Source organism: Scleropages formosus, chromosome 4, assembly GCF_900964775.1.
Source record: "Scleropages formosus chromosome 4, fSclFor1.1, whole genome shotgun sequence".
Classification (NCBI taxonomy): Eukaryota; Metazoa; Chordata; class Actinopteri; order Osteoglossiformes; family Osteoglossidae; genus Scleropages; species Scleropages formosus.
In genome coordinates, this window is record NC_041809.1 from 16,271,856 (window position 1) to 16,285,350 (window position 13,495).

The following is a 13,495-nucleotide window of genomic DNA, read 5'->3' on the forward strand; positions in this document are numbered from 1 at the left end:
ATGAGAACAATGCTTAATTTAAAATCAATGCACAAGGCATCTACTAATCAACAGATGATTGTGTCAGATGTATTGCAACTGACTGCTTTCCCAAACTGACCGAGAAGATATTGATACTGAGTTAAGAGCCCTGGGACAGATTTTCAGGCACAAATGCAGGTCATTGACTGGTTCTACAAGCATGACAAGTGGGATCAAACTGCAGTTTTCAATCACAGTTCTATAACATACATGTGAGCTTGGATAAACTGTCCACATCGCAGACCCCTTCTAGAACCAGCTTTCATGTGCCTGTAGTTAAAGGCAGAGAAGTGGTCTTTATGAAGCCAAATGGTCTTCAGCTGGAGCATAGAACATTAGGTATTCTCCTACAGATATGAAAGATACTACAAGTGAAAGAAATTTATATGTGGTAATTTTTATTTAAAAATACAGCACAAAAATACACAAGCCAAATTTTACATGAAAATACGCACGGAAAAATGGTCTTAGTATGATATTAGCAGACTATTTTAAAACTACACTAGTTAATATTTGTTCCTAAAAAATACAGGAGTCTAAACCCATTTCCCCTCCTTGTTTTAAATGCTCATCTATAGTTAAGTGTGACAGTTTAGTTCAAACCCAACCAGAAATATGAAAAGGACATTTGGCTTCCAGGTGCAGGTCTGAGAGAATATTTTATACCTGCAAAGGAGAAACAGATAAGAGATCTAGTTTTTAGAGTGCTTCTGTTTTACTTCCTTATGACCTACGAACTTAGCTGTAGAGCCGAAGTCAAGATAATTTAACTGTTTCATCAACTAAAACAGACAGCAGATGGGGTATTCCTTAGATAACTAGCATATGAAAAAACTTTAATGCCCTTTATCACCCAACGTTCTTGTAAATATGAAAATATTACTGCACAAAAAAAAAAAAAAAAAGACTGCATACAAACAGTGATTCAGCAATGAAGACTGAGCCTATTAGGTTGCATTTCCAGAAAAGGATTAAAACTAAACATTCCATCCCAAGTTACTTGGTGACAGCGTGAGGGTGCACTCCTCAGCTTTAACATCACACTGTCCCAGCAATGTCCACACCTCACATTACCCATCTTTGTCCTTTTCTGATAATGGCACCAGCTTCCCTCCATATTCAATCCCCATTTGCTAAGTGCAGCACTGCAGTGCATTCACCAAAAAAGGCTTTCAGTAGATTTGGTGTTGAGCACAGACGTTATTTACATGTTATTTTTTGCAAGAAAGCTGACTTTGTAAATCAACACTTTGATGCAATATTGGCAAATGGCAGGTTGGGTGTACAGTATAAATCTTTTTTGAGGAGGAAGAAATTATTTGCAGGCAAAAAAAGTTTGTGTAAGACTGCTCTCATGCAGCTTGACATTTAGTAATTGTCACAGCTAAGTAAGCAAAGGTGAAGATCCAACAACTTAAGGACAGAGCTAAGAGTACAGGCAAATAAAAGAATTTGTAAGGCCATGTCAGACCATGCAGGTCACAGTCTGAGCTCAGTATGTGGCTGTGCAAGTGATTTCTATATCAGCAGCCAAACAACAGGTCACATTACTACCATGAGCAACCTTTCCACACTTGTGGCGGCGCTCATCTGTAAACTGTATCTAACCATACAAGGAGTGGTGAGAGTGGCAAAACGGAAGAAGCCAGTTTTCCGTTGAGCCAGAGTCAATAGAAACTCTCACCTGAACAGCACAAGATATCATTAAATGCTGACTTTATCTTCCACAACTGCTTTCATCTTCTAAATTCTAGTGTTAGAACTGCTATTTATAAAGTGCTCAAAAATGCACTCTTAATACATCTAAAACAATTCCTTCATTCAAAAAAAGAAAAAAAACTGAGCAGTGCAAATCACTAAGCACTTCACTATAACCATGGTGGAAGAATAAATGGAAACATCCCCAAAAATGACTTATGGATGACACTGAATTTATAGGTGGAAAGATGCAACATTAATTCCATTATGATTCTAGAAACAATTTTTTGGGAAAGACAAAGTGGGGGGGGGGGGGGGGGGGACTTTAGAGATGCCAGCCTGATTATTATAAACATGCCTGGGATCAATAGACCGAGAACTCCCGCTCACTTGGAATGCATACCAACAGTAGGCTTATGCTGAGTCACGCTGTGATGAAGCAAATCAAGGTCCATCATTTGACTCCAAACTCCACCATGCTACTGCTACCTCCAAACAGTCAAGAAGACAGGATTCTCCACAAACAGTGACAAAAGAAAAGATTAAAAACTGACTTAAATACTCCTAACTAGCAAGAAAATAAATTGTTTGACAGATTTATAAATAGTTGGTAACCAGGAGGCAAACAAAAGTTCAGGTAAAAGGTTAACAAACAGCAAGAAGTTCTGACTGCCATTTGGAAGAATGTAAAAAAATTCTGTAAAATGAACAAATGTGATCCCAAATCAGTTGTGTGATACCCTGTACATTTCAAATACCTTGCATGAAATTTAATATTATACTTAACACACAAAGCTTTGCGACGATCTCAAATTTAATCCACAAGCGCAAACTGATGAAACTGATGGAAACACTGTATACACATCTCTGTATATGCAGAATTTCATTTATGTACCCATTTCTGAGTTTTATATACATTTCATAGCAAATAAATGAACCGCAAACATTTTATAAACAGGGCAATGTTAAAAAACATGCATTTTACTGTACACAGAAGCTGTCTATTTGCTTTTGAATGTCATTTGCTGGCTGGACTGTCAGCAGACTGAAGTCACGTGGCTTTTCTTGTTTGATATAGTACTGTGTCTTTGCGGTGGTTGCACAGCACCATTAGTCATCCCTCTGTGGGGGACCAAGTTGTTGGGACCGCCGCCCCAGAGGTGTCTCTCTCAGGAGCGAGGGGTTACACAATGGAGCCGTCCCTGTTCTGGGCTGGAACCATGACAGGGACAGCGCCCATGCGGCTGAGGTTTGGACCTGCCATGCGGGCAGGGAGTGGCGCAGGGGCGTGGCTCGGTGGGTGCTCATACTCCTCAGAAGGGATCTTGTCATACTGGGTCTTGAGGGTGTACTCATGCAGGTTGGATGGGGACATGGAGCCCACAGAGGAGCGCTGGCTCCCCACGCTGGTGAAGCTGCGTGCAGTTGAGACACGGCTCTTTGGGGGTGGGACGTCCTCCCTGCAGGGAGAGGCAGAGTGAGGGAGGAGCAAGAGCAGGTGGTCAGTAGACAGATGTAATTGTTCCAACACTGACTAATAACTGGTGACACTGTTCCCTGACCCAGTGTCAGGCCCAAGGACAAAAGGACCACAGTACCAGGATGACACTGGATAGTGCAGTCTCCATTTCTCACTGGGGAAGCTGTGCTAGAGCCACTGACCTAACATAACAGAGTTAACTAGAAATTCCACAACTACTACTATTCAGACTTATGGTGAAATCCAGCAGAATCCAGGTTGGCCATTTTAACTTCAAGTGCTACAGAATTTGCAGGTGTGGTGGGAGCAAGAATTTTATGACTGGACGCCCTTCCTGACTCTAACCATCACTATTTACCCAGGCTTAAGACTGGCACTAACCACTGGCCAGTGTTACAGGCAATTTAGCATCACCAACTCATGTGAAGCATGTCTTTGGACTGTGGGAAGGAACTGGAGTACCTGTAGGATACCCATGTAAAGGGGAAGATGATGAAAACTCCACACAGACTTAGCGGCGATTGAACCAACATTCTCTCACAGCACTCAGGTGCTATGAAGCGCCAGCACTACTCGCTTCACCACCGTGGTGCCATAACTAGAAATTCCCCAAATTACACAATAATAAGGTGCCTTAACCAATGCGAGAAATTAATATATAAACTCAACTGGGACCAGTAGTGTGCTCATAACTCAACACTTTTAATTCTGAAGTCACTTCTTCCACTTTAATGAACTGAACAATACTCATGTCCCCTAATTTGTTAATGGTCAGGTTGTAGTCAAACCTGAGACAAAGTTATAATAAATAATAAAATACTCCAACACTTATCTAACCATTATCGGTAACAAATCAAATGGTCTTTAGACTATGCTGAAAGCATTCAGCAGATGGCAGGGTACACAAAGCATGTCATGACATATTGAAGGAAATAATTAATGTGTTACACTGCTAAGTGAATTAGAATTAAAACATTTAAAATGACTTAGTCATCCTCACTCCCATCCATTCAAAGACAATAAGCAATGCATAACAAACATGTACGCTTTTTGTCAGCATCAGGCCCCTTTCAGATTGTCTACACAACCCATAAAAGCTTAATAAAACACATTCTTCAACGTATGTGCAAGGTTATGTATTTTGCTACATTAAATGAAGATACCTTGAAGACTCCATTAACATTTTTGTTAACTGTGAAAAATAAAACACTCTTCACAAACTGCTAATGAATGCTGACTGTTGACTGATTCATCCGATAAACATTTGCAACATTCGTCATATTGATATCGATTGATGACACTCATGAGCATCAAACACAAACCATAGACACTGGACGAGAGTTGAATGAAGATGGTCCCTCACTCCAACTCTATTCTACACTACTGTGAGTGTTACTACCAACACAGAGGGATGGACAAATTTTAGAAAAGACAATGAAGAAAATGCAATTAAAAATAAACTGGGAAATATTTGGGTCCTCGAAAATTTGTAATTTTCCACCACATAAAGAGCTAGGGTAGAAGCAGGAACATTAACATAATAATGAGTTAATTTCTGTATTGGGGCCATCTACAGAGAAGCTCATTTGTCTCATCCTTTTTAATCACAATTGAAAAGCTCATCTCCCATGCTCTGACACTCACTTTAATGGACATGTTCAGCACAGTAAGATGCTGACAAATGTGAACCAACAGAAAGAACAACGGTGACACAACAAGCTTTTCCTTGGTAAGCTTCAACAGGCTACAGGACAATGCTGCAAGTGAGGAATGAACGGTGGATTCTGTGGTCATGACAGAGGCACTGGCATTTGGGTCACTCGTTTGTTTTTAAAAGGTGGCCTCAGTGTGTAGAAAACAGCACAATGGCAATCAGAGGTCATGCATGCATGAGGCATGCTACTTTTGCTGGTTGCTTGGTAGCACGCAAACTTACGCACCTGATCTCATAGGACATCTCCTTCTCGTACTTCTTCTTATTGCGGGCACGACAGCAGCAGAAGAGGATGAGAGCAATGAGTAGAAGGGCCAGCAGGACCCCAATAACAGCACCTGCGATGACTCCAGCTCTGTTGGGAGCTGTTGAGAAGAGAGTATGTTTAAATCAAGCCAGCCCAGCAACAAAAAACAAAAACAAGCACAGGCTATAAACAGACAGATGTAAAGATGTAAAAACAGTACCTCTGACAGAATCAGTAATGGCGCCGATAAAAAGAGGACCGATTACTTCACTATTCACTATAGAGGAGATCTAGCTCAGCAGCTGTGATCAACAGAGAGACAGTGTGCACTACTCACAGGGTGTGATGCGTAGGTCCAGGCTACACTGCTCCATTCCAACACGGTTTTTAGCTGTGCAACGATATGTTCCTGAAGCACTGGCTGACGCATTCCTCACACTGAGCGTGCTTCCTGTGGAGTCTGCAGTGGGAAAGAGGGAGAAGCTACTAACCTTTGTACAGCCCTGGATGCACCAAGGACAGAAAACTGACCAATGACCACTTGGATTCTGCACTCCGGTCTCAGCTCTGCTACTGTTTAGGAAGCTCATTCTGAAAGCTATCAAATTACTTTAAACAATATAGTTGCAAACTCACCTGGATGGTTTACTAAAATTTAAAAAAAAAAAGAAAAAAAGAAAAAAGGTTGCAGAGAAGCTAGATTCTGATTGACAAAGACTTGAGAATATACGGGATATTACAATGACTCAACAGGGAAAAGATGTCAAGAATGGTAGAACCATCAAAATAGTGAGCAGAGACATCAGGGATAGGAGTGGTTAGAGGAAGTGAGCAGGGCTTACCTAGCACAGCAGTAGGCGGCAGCACCTTGCTGTCACTGGTCTTCTCCCAGGTGTACTGCATTGGGTTGGTACCTTCTGCAGAGACACACTTCAACTGCACATCCTTCCCCTCATATGATGGGCCAACAGTATAGCATGAGGGTTTGGATGGCTTAACTGGAAGGAGGGAGAGAAATAAACATTTAGAAAAACACTAGACATTAACTTTCTTAAAGGCCCATTTCAAACACAATAACTCATTAGGACCTCCAGAATCATTCTCATGGTGTGGCCCTTACTGGAACATCATGCATGATCAAAGTGCATCTCTGATAAATACCTTGCTAGACTAATGCCACGGTGATCACAAGGCTTGGACGGAACCAGCAGCTGAGAGACTGTATTCGATATCAATGTGGGATAATGCCACCCTACACACCAAATGGTAATCTCAGTCAGGCAAAGCTAGTGCTCAGAAACTCCAAGCAGAAAAGTGCTTCCAGTCAGCAGAACTCCTCTTTAACTCTTTAACATGACCAGTTTTTGGCTCATCACAAGCTTTCACACGCTCCCCGAGTCAGGCTGGCTCTGCAGTGCTGCAAGAAATGGAGATGCGAACTATAAGAGTTTACTGATGCTACCGCTGGCAACAGGCTGCTGACAACAGTTGCGCACTCTCCTCTCATTACTCTCCACGTCCATCTTGCTATGGGGTATGACAAGCTGGGTCCCAAGCCAGCATTTACAGCGGTTGCCTTTCTGCTTGGAAAGGGACTGTATGCATGGAGACAGTCAGGAAACTCGTGCAGAGCAGATGAGACCTCCACCTTCAATAACATGCTGCTGAGAACTGTCTCCAAAGTATTAATCAATGGGACTACAGCTTAGACCCTCAGTTTTCATGCACTGATAAATCTGTGCTTATGTAGGAAGTTCTTGATAAAAAGACTATCGGTGCAACTCCATACTTCCTGAAACTTACCTCATACACACACCTGACATATACAATTTTCATAAGCAAATTTGTTGCTGGTGTCACTACTTTAAACACGAAAAACTTTCCTCAAGTTCCGGCTCATATTTTCCAAAGGCATAGAGTTTTCTGTCAACAAAAGAGCCATTCAATTCAGCCTACGCACAAAGCACAACATGACATCTTCAGTTACGCCCTTACAAAAATATCTGATGACATAACCAGAAGTAATCAGCCTCAGAACATTAGCTAAACATCACACCAGCAGGGGAACTTCCCTGTGTGGTACAAGCACTTAAAACTCAGGGTCCTTTCTATTCAGCACAAACCTCACCCTGAGTTAATTAACAGGCAACAACACAGTGAATATTAAATTACAACATATCAGATGACATGTTCAATTTTAATTATACTAATACTAGTATAAAGTGGACCAGTAGGACAGGTGCCTTTCCGCCAACAGGTGCACAATGATCTGGGCTTCCCTGAGTGGTCCACTAGCAGCAGGTGTATTCCTTACCCATAACAGTGAGGAGCATCTTCCTGCTGCGGATACCAGGTGCCTTTTTCACTTTGCATTCGTAGGTCCCTGTGTCAGAGGACTGCAGGCTGGTCAGGCTGATGGATGCGTCGCCATTCTTAGGGTCAGCAGAGTTGAAGTGCACACGACCTTTCATGGCAGGACGGTAGTCTTCATAAGCCCGATCTCCCGAGTACATTATTATCTGTGGAAAAAGAGAGGCGGTTTCAAATGGGGTGGGCATGGCTTTGTCATTGTAGAGTAAAACCTTGTGAAAATGCATGAAGGACGGTCCTGTTATTGCAAAGAAAATCACGTAAAGGCAAGCCAAGGTCTGCATGCAAGTGCGTGCTGGACCTTACTGTCCCACTGTGACCTTCAGCACGGAACTAATATTAGACCTTTTTTGGTCAGGCCAAGATGAGCAAACAAAGGGCTTCTGTTGAAAGGAATCAGCACCTCCTGTGTAAACAGAGCAGGAGCTCCAGGCAATATAGGGTGTTCCTGTGACTCTAACCTGGCACCTGTATGGCCACTAGGAACAAGCATACTCTGAGTCAACACAAAATCTAATAGGGTGTGTGTGTGTGAATGAAATTGTAACCAACAGGGTGGACAGACAATTCCACACTGAGGGACCTAGGAATTAGTTAACTGCTGCATAGAGGACGGCACTGGGGATTAGAAACAGAGGTCAGTGGATTGCCGAGAGCCCATCACTGCATGGGTTCAAAAATTCCAGTCTAAGTATTAAGCACTCAATGGGGCAAAAACATTCTTCATCTATATCCATGAATAATGCTGTTTAAAAAAAATTCTGAAGTAATAAAAAGGAGAAAACGGCAAAAAGGAAATGAAAAGACCTCATGCCCTGCAAAGACAATTGCATTTCACTCATAGTCAATGCTTTTACTAAGTGCAATGGTATGCAAACACAGAGTAGGCCCTTTACTCAGATAATGAAAAGGTGAAAGAAAAATTTTAAAAAGTATAGAAAAATAAAGAGGACAAAAGAATAAAGTGATTTCACGACAATTATCTAGGACATATGTGACATCTACCTGGAGGAAACCTATGCATGCAACAACAGCAGAGTAAAGCAGCAGCTAGATACAAAAATGCTACACATGAAGGGCACAATGTGCTATGAGAACAGCAGCTGTGCCTGTCGTATAAACAGAACGAGCTCTCGGGTTAACATGGGTAGTCACGTGAAATCGCCAGTGGATGCAGCCTGTCATTTGAGATGCAAAGAAGGTGAGCACAGCCCTGGAACTGCAAATACACATGCTTAAAACGAGGACAAAGAGATGGGTGTAGGAAAGTGCATTTCGCATTTACGCATATTGATTCCAGAATGCATACAGACCTGAGACATGGCATATCAGCTGTAAAGGTGGTTACATGCTCAACTACAAGTAACAAAAGGTGCAGTGAATTCGGACTGAAGAAATAGAAATGCTAATGATTGGGCGAGCAACCATGAGAGATCCAGCTGCAAAGTAATCTTTTGTATCTCATAAATAGATTGGGATAATTATACATGCTCCATTTGAAATAAATTGGGTTCTTCTAATCCAATTAAGAGTGTGTCATGTTTACAGATAATGTGCTATGCACCATTCAGTCCATGGTTAAATGTCTGCATAGCAACAACTAGACAATACAGGCATTTAACAAATTACAGATATAAAAACACATGTATATTCACACACAGGGTAATTCGTTGTAGCACTGCCCTGGACAGCAATTCAGACCTGTCGATACGTTGGCTAAAAGGTTTCACTTCCACGGCTACCCCCGGACACCGAATGTTTCCCATAATCGCACTAAATTTGTCATCCCATGTTCTGCAGATGACATCACCACATCAGTGTGTTACTGTGACACACTAGAAAGCTGCTATCTCTCAACCGTCCCTATCCATTGCACAACTGCCCTCACAGCTCATCCTTCTTGGATGGCTTCCTCTACATGAAACCAGTGAGCAGTGATGAATGGAGGTCTCACAAACCTGGCTAATCTTTATGAATGTTGGCTGGATTTATTATAAATCTATTTTTTTGGAGAAGAGTGAAACTAAAACTTCCTTTTCTGACTTTACACACCATTTTCAACCGCAGGTTTTTGTAGCTATCTGGAGATGATAAAAAACAAACAATGATCTCTTTGTGAAAAGAGGGAAATATGATACTTCTCAACTGACTGATGAGGTAAGCCCACTGAAAGTAATGTAGATAAGAAGTATATGGCATGATTCTGGCTGGAACGGAGGTGCAGTCAGCTTCAGCAGATAAGGCTGAGGCCCTTACATTATACACTGTAGTGAGCCTGGGAAGCCAAAGGTCATCCCCTGAGAAACCCCCCTTGGAGACATCACCACGGTACAGAGCTGTATTCACTGGAAAACCACCCTGCTACAGGGCTCACAGGGTAGAAACCAGAGTAAATGTCTGCCTTTGCCCAGCACTAAAAACACTACGAGCACTGACAGAACAAGTGTGTCAGGTCACAGCACCATCAAGTCAGGCTGTAATGCATTATGGGATTTTAACCTTGGCATCTCTACTGCAAGAAGACTGCTGTTTCAAGTGAACAGTTCATACTGCAGGTATCACAGGAGCACCGACTTTAGCTAATATTTTAAGGCTGTTTGCCAGTTTAATTCAGTAAAATTTAAGATGCAACCACATGAGCGTGCGCACACACACACAGTACTGCAGAACCCTAACTCCAAATTCCACTAAAATTCCCTCTCCTGAGCCATGTCAGTGTGCTTTAGGACACAGGTGGTCTGTCTGAAGCCAGAGTACTTCAGATGTTCAAAATTTGGTTTAACTGATTTTGTGTGCAACTGCATCTACACAGTTCAATCACTCACACATACTCTGAGTGATCCAGAGCCAAAATTACTGGGCGCAAGGTTTTTTTCGGTGGGGTAAACCATGGACAAGATGCCAATCCACTGCAGGGCAGCCACACACACAGAAACAGGAGCTATGTAATTTTATGCCTTTAGAACGTAGGAGGAAAGCCATGCATATATAGAGAAAACATGTAAAGTCTGGACAGACTGAACCAGATTTGATCCTAAGGTCAAACAGCTTAGGTGCCTTGAGGTGGCAGCACAACCTACTGCACCACCATCTAGAGCAGGGGTAAGTTTTTTTTTTTTTTTTTTTTTTTTTAAACAGAGGGCCACATCAGAAATCACATGAAGATACTACACATCTTGTGAGCTCTGTTATCGAAAATATTATATTCTACATTACACAAAAATTTCTACTTACAAAAACATGTCAAACAATCTGGTTACTTAGCTTATTGCACCAATATGTGACATGTACTTTGTCATTAGGCTTTCAGTAACCGTTTTGCCACTTTACAGTACTCATTCAAGGAAATACATTTTCTGAACAAAAACAATAACACATTTGTACAAGATTAGAGATACAATTACCCCTCCTCAGGTATCAGTTACTAGACAAGTGTACTAGTCAGCACACAGTGTACATCTCATTTGCAAAAAGTCCCTTGTCTTGTAATTTAAAGTTCAGTTCATTCATGAGGCCAGTCACATCATCAGCAAAAGCCAAATCAGTCAACCAGTCATCATTGCTTAGTTCAGGGATTTCCTTTCATTTCACAAAACTCCTGAATCTGAGTTTAAGTCCCACACTCTTTTCAGCACTTTGCCCAAGCTGAGCCGATGATCTGATAGCTGTGTGATAGGGCAGGTCTGTGTGTTCAGAGTCATGGTCCTCCAACAAAAAAAAAAAAAAAAAAAAGCAAACTGCCTATGATTTAATGCCCTTGCCCTAATGAAGTTAGTTTGGTCACAACATCAACTACTTAGGTAAGTTTTAGTAGTGACTTATAAAGCACCTCCTGATGAATAATGCAATGTAAAAATATAAATTTCTGCTCTGAATTAATTTCAGACACTTTATCCTGCATCCTTTTCAACAGACCCATATTTTTTCCTGTCAAATTCACACTTCCATCAGTTGTAAAACCAGCTAATGTTTCCCATTTTAGTCCTAAGCATTGTATGCATGAATTTACCTCTGTGAACATGTCTCTCCCAGTCATTGTGCCTTTCAGTGGGTGCACAGAGTCAAGTTCCTCAGTGATTTCAAAGTTTTGTGCTCTTTCTCGTATGAAGATGAGAAGCTGGGCTGTGTCGCGTACATCGCAACTTTCATCCAGGGCCAAAGAGAAGTAAAACTGTCCGAAAGGCTTTTCAATTGCTGCTCCAGATTTGCTGCCATTTCCTCAACCTGCCTCATTACAGTCCGTATCAAAAGCAATATTTTTTCAAACGACTCCCGCTTACCTGGGCAAATTACTGCTATTAAATATCCTACACTTCGCATCAACCTGTCACTTTTTGCCACTCATTTTGTAAGGTCCAGGACTCAGGAGATTATAGCACCCTAGCTATCACTCTTTCTTGCATGTGCAAATGTCATAGAAGTGCAGTGGTGTAATTAAACAACACTTTCAGATGTGCAATCACATGTGCTTACATTGTGTACATGTACATTTCAAAATAAAACTCACATAATTAATTTTAGGGAGAAACCAGTTGAAAGATTTCAATAATACAACCAGTAAAAAAATTTCTTTTCGCCTTGTGGGCCAAATGGGACTTTTCATCAGGACGCATTTGGCCCGGGGGTCGTGTCATGCCCTGGTCTGCTCTAGAGAGTTCACAAAATATTTTGCACAAGTACACAGGTGCAAAAACACCAATGTGACCAAAATGTGAACTGCAATCTAGAACTTAGTGCTAAAAGAAAAAATGTTAACATATCACATAATTCACAGTTTGTTTATTCATTAAAATTTAATCTACGCATGTTACCTGAAGGCAAAACACAGCGGGTAAGATTTTGATCATTAAAACCCAGGGAGATACCAGAATTCAAGTAATTTATACCTGGCTTATAAGGATTATTTATGTCTATTTTCAGTCAGTTCATAAAAGGTATAAACTAAACTTGTGGAAAGATAAATACAGAATTGTGGGACATGATTTTTCCCCCCCCCTTACATATATATATATCTATTTTGGATCAAGAAGAAAAAAGTGTAAATCAAACCAGACCTCTGGAAAAACTGTTCAGGTAGTCCTCAACTTACGATGGTACAACCCTGTCATAAGTAGACTTAGTTAACCAAAAGTCCCCCTTAAACTGTACTGAAAGAACCATAAGGACATGTAAACTCAAATCCTACACTGTATAATCAGGCTTTGTTATGTTTTTCCAACAATTTCAAACATTTTTCAAGTTAAAATTTTAGCAGAATAATGGAATGCTGTGCTATATTTTTGTCTTCATTTAAAGGTCCTATCTTTTGCTTTTTGTTTTCAACATCACCAGAAGAATAATAATTTTTGTGCTTGCTAGACATAAAAAAAAAAAAAAAAAAAAAAAAAAAACCCTGGCAACACTGCTAGACACCAAAACTCTGAGTCCCAAACAGTAAGAGATATGGCTACCTTGTGGCAGAGAAACCAGCCACTGTTATTGTACAGGATACGGAACAAAAGTGTATATCTTATATCTGATTGAAAAACATATTTAAACAACCCCTCCAGCAGAACACACACGAGCACGTGCGCACACACATATACTGACCACTTCGTCCTCCTTCTGATTGTCAGAAGCAAGCAGGTTCCACTCGATGTCCAGAGGCCCGGAGTCTTCTGGCGCCAGCGTGAACTGGCAGTCCATCTTGACTGTCTCTCCACTGGCCTTTTCGATAGACGTGGGTCCGGTCGACGTTATTTCCAGCCCATATGTTGTGCCTAAAAACAAACCAGAAATCACATTTCAATCCCTTTGCTTCAAAGATGAACTGCATATCTTGGGTAACATTCATCACCTGTTTTCATTCATACTGCATCAGTCATTTCTCCTACAACTCCATAGGCAACTACTGAACCTATGTCATGGAGTTAAGAGGGAGCACTGAATAGATGTTTTTCAAGTTTATTTCCAGGGTTGGCCATTA

General features: G+C 41.2%; 1 protein-coding gene across 1 annotated transcript in view; it reads right to left on the minus strand.

Moving 5' to 3' along the window:
• Positions 1–2,515: 2,515 nt before the first annotated feature.
• The window catches only part of cxadr (CXADR Ig-like cell adhesion molecule), a 39,152-nt gene continuing 28,172 nt past the window's right edge, over positions 2,516–13,495 (minus strand). The window contains exons 2-7 of the mRNA XM_018755552.1: positions 13,120–13,289; positions 7,475–7,679; positions 6,003–6,158; positions 5,498–5,620; positions 5,140–5,278; positions 2,516–3,179 (exon numbers count right to left, since the gene is read on the minus strand). Coding sequence (XP_018611068.1) covers positions 2,903–3,179; positions 5,140–5,278; positions 5,498–5,620; positions 6,003–6,158; positions 7,475–7,679; positions 13,120–13,289 — 1,070 coding nt within the window. The 3' untranslated portion in view covers positions 2,516–2,902. The remainder of the gene's footprint in view (positions 3,180–5,139; positions 5,279–5,497; positions 5,621–6,002; positions 6,159–7,474; positions 7,680–13,119; positions 13,290–13,495) is intronic.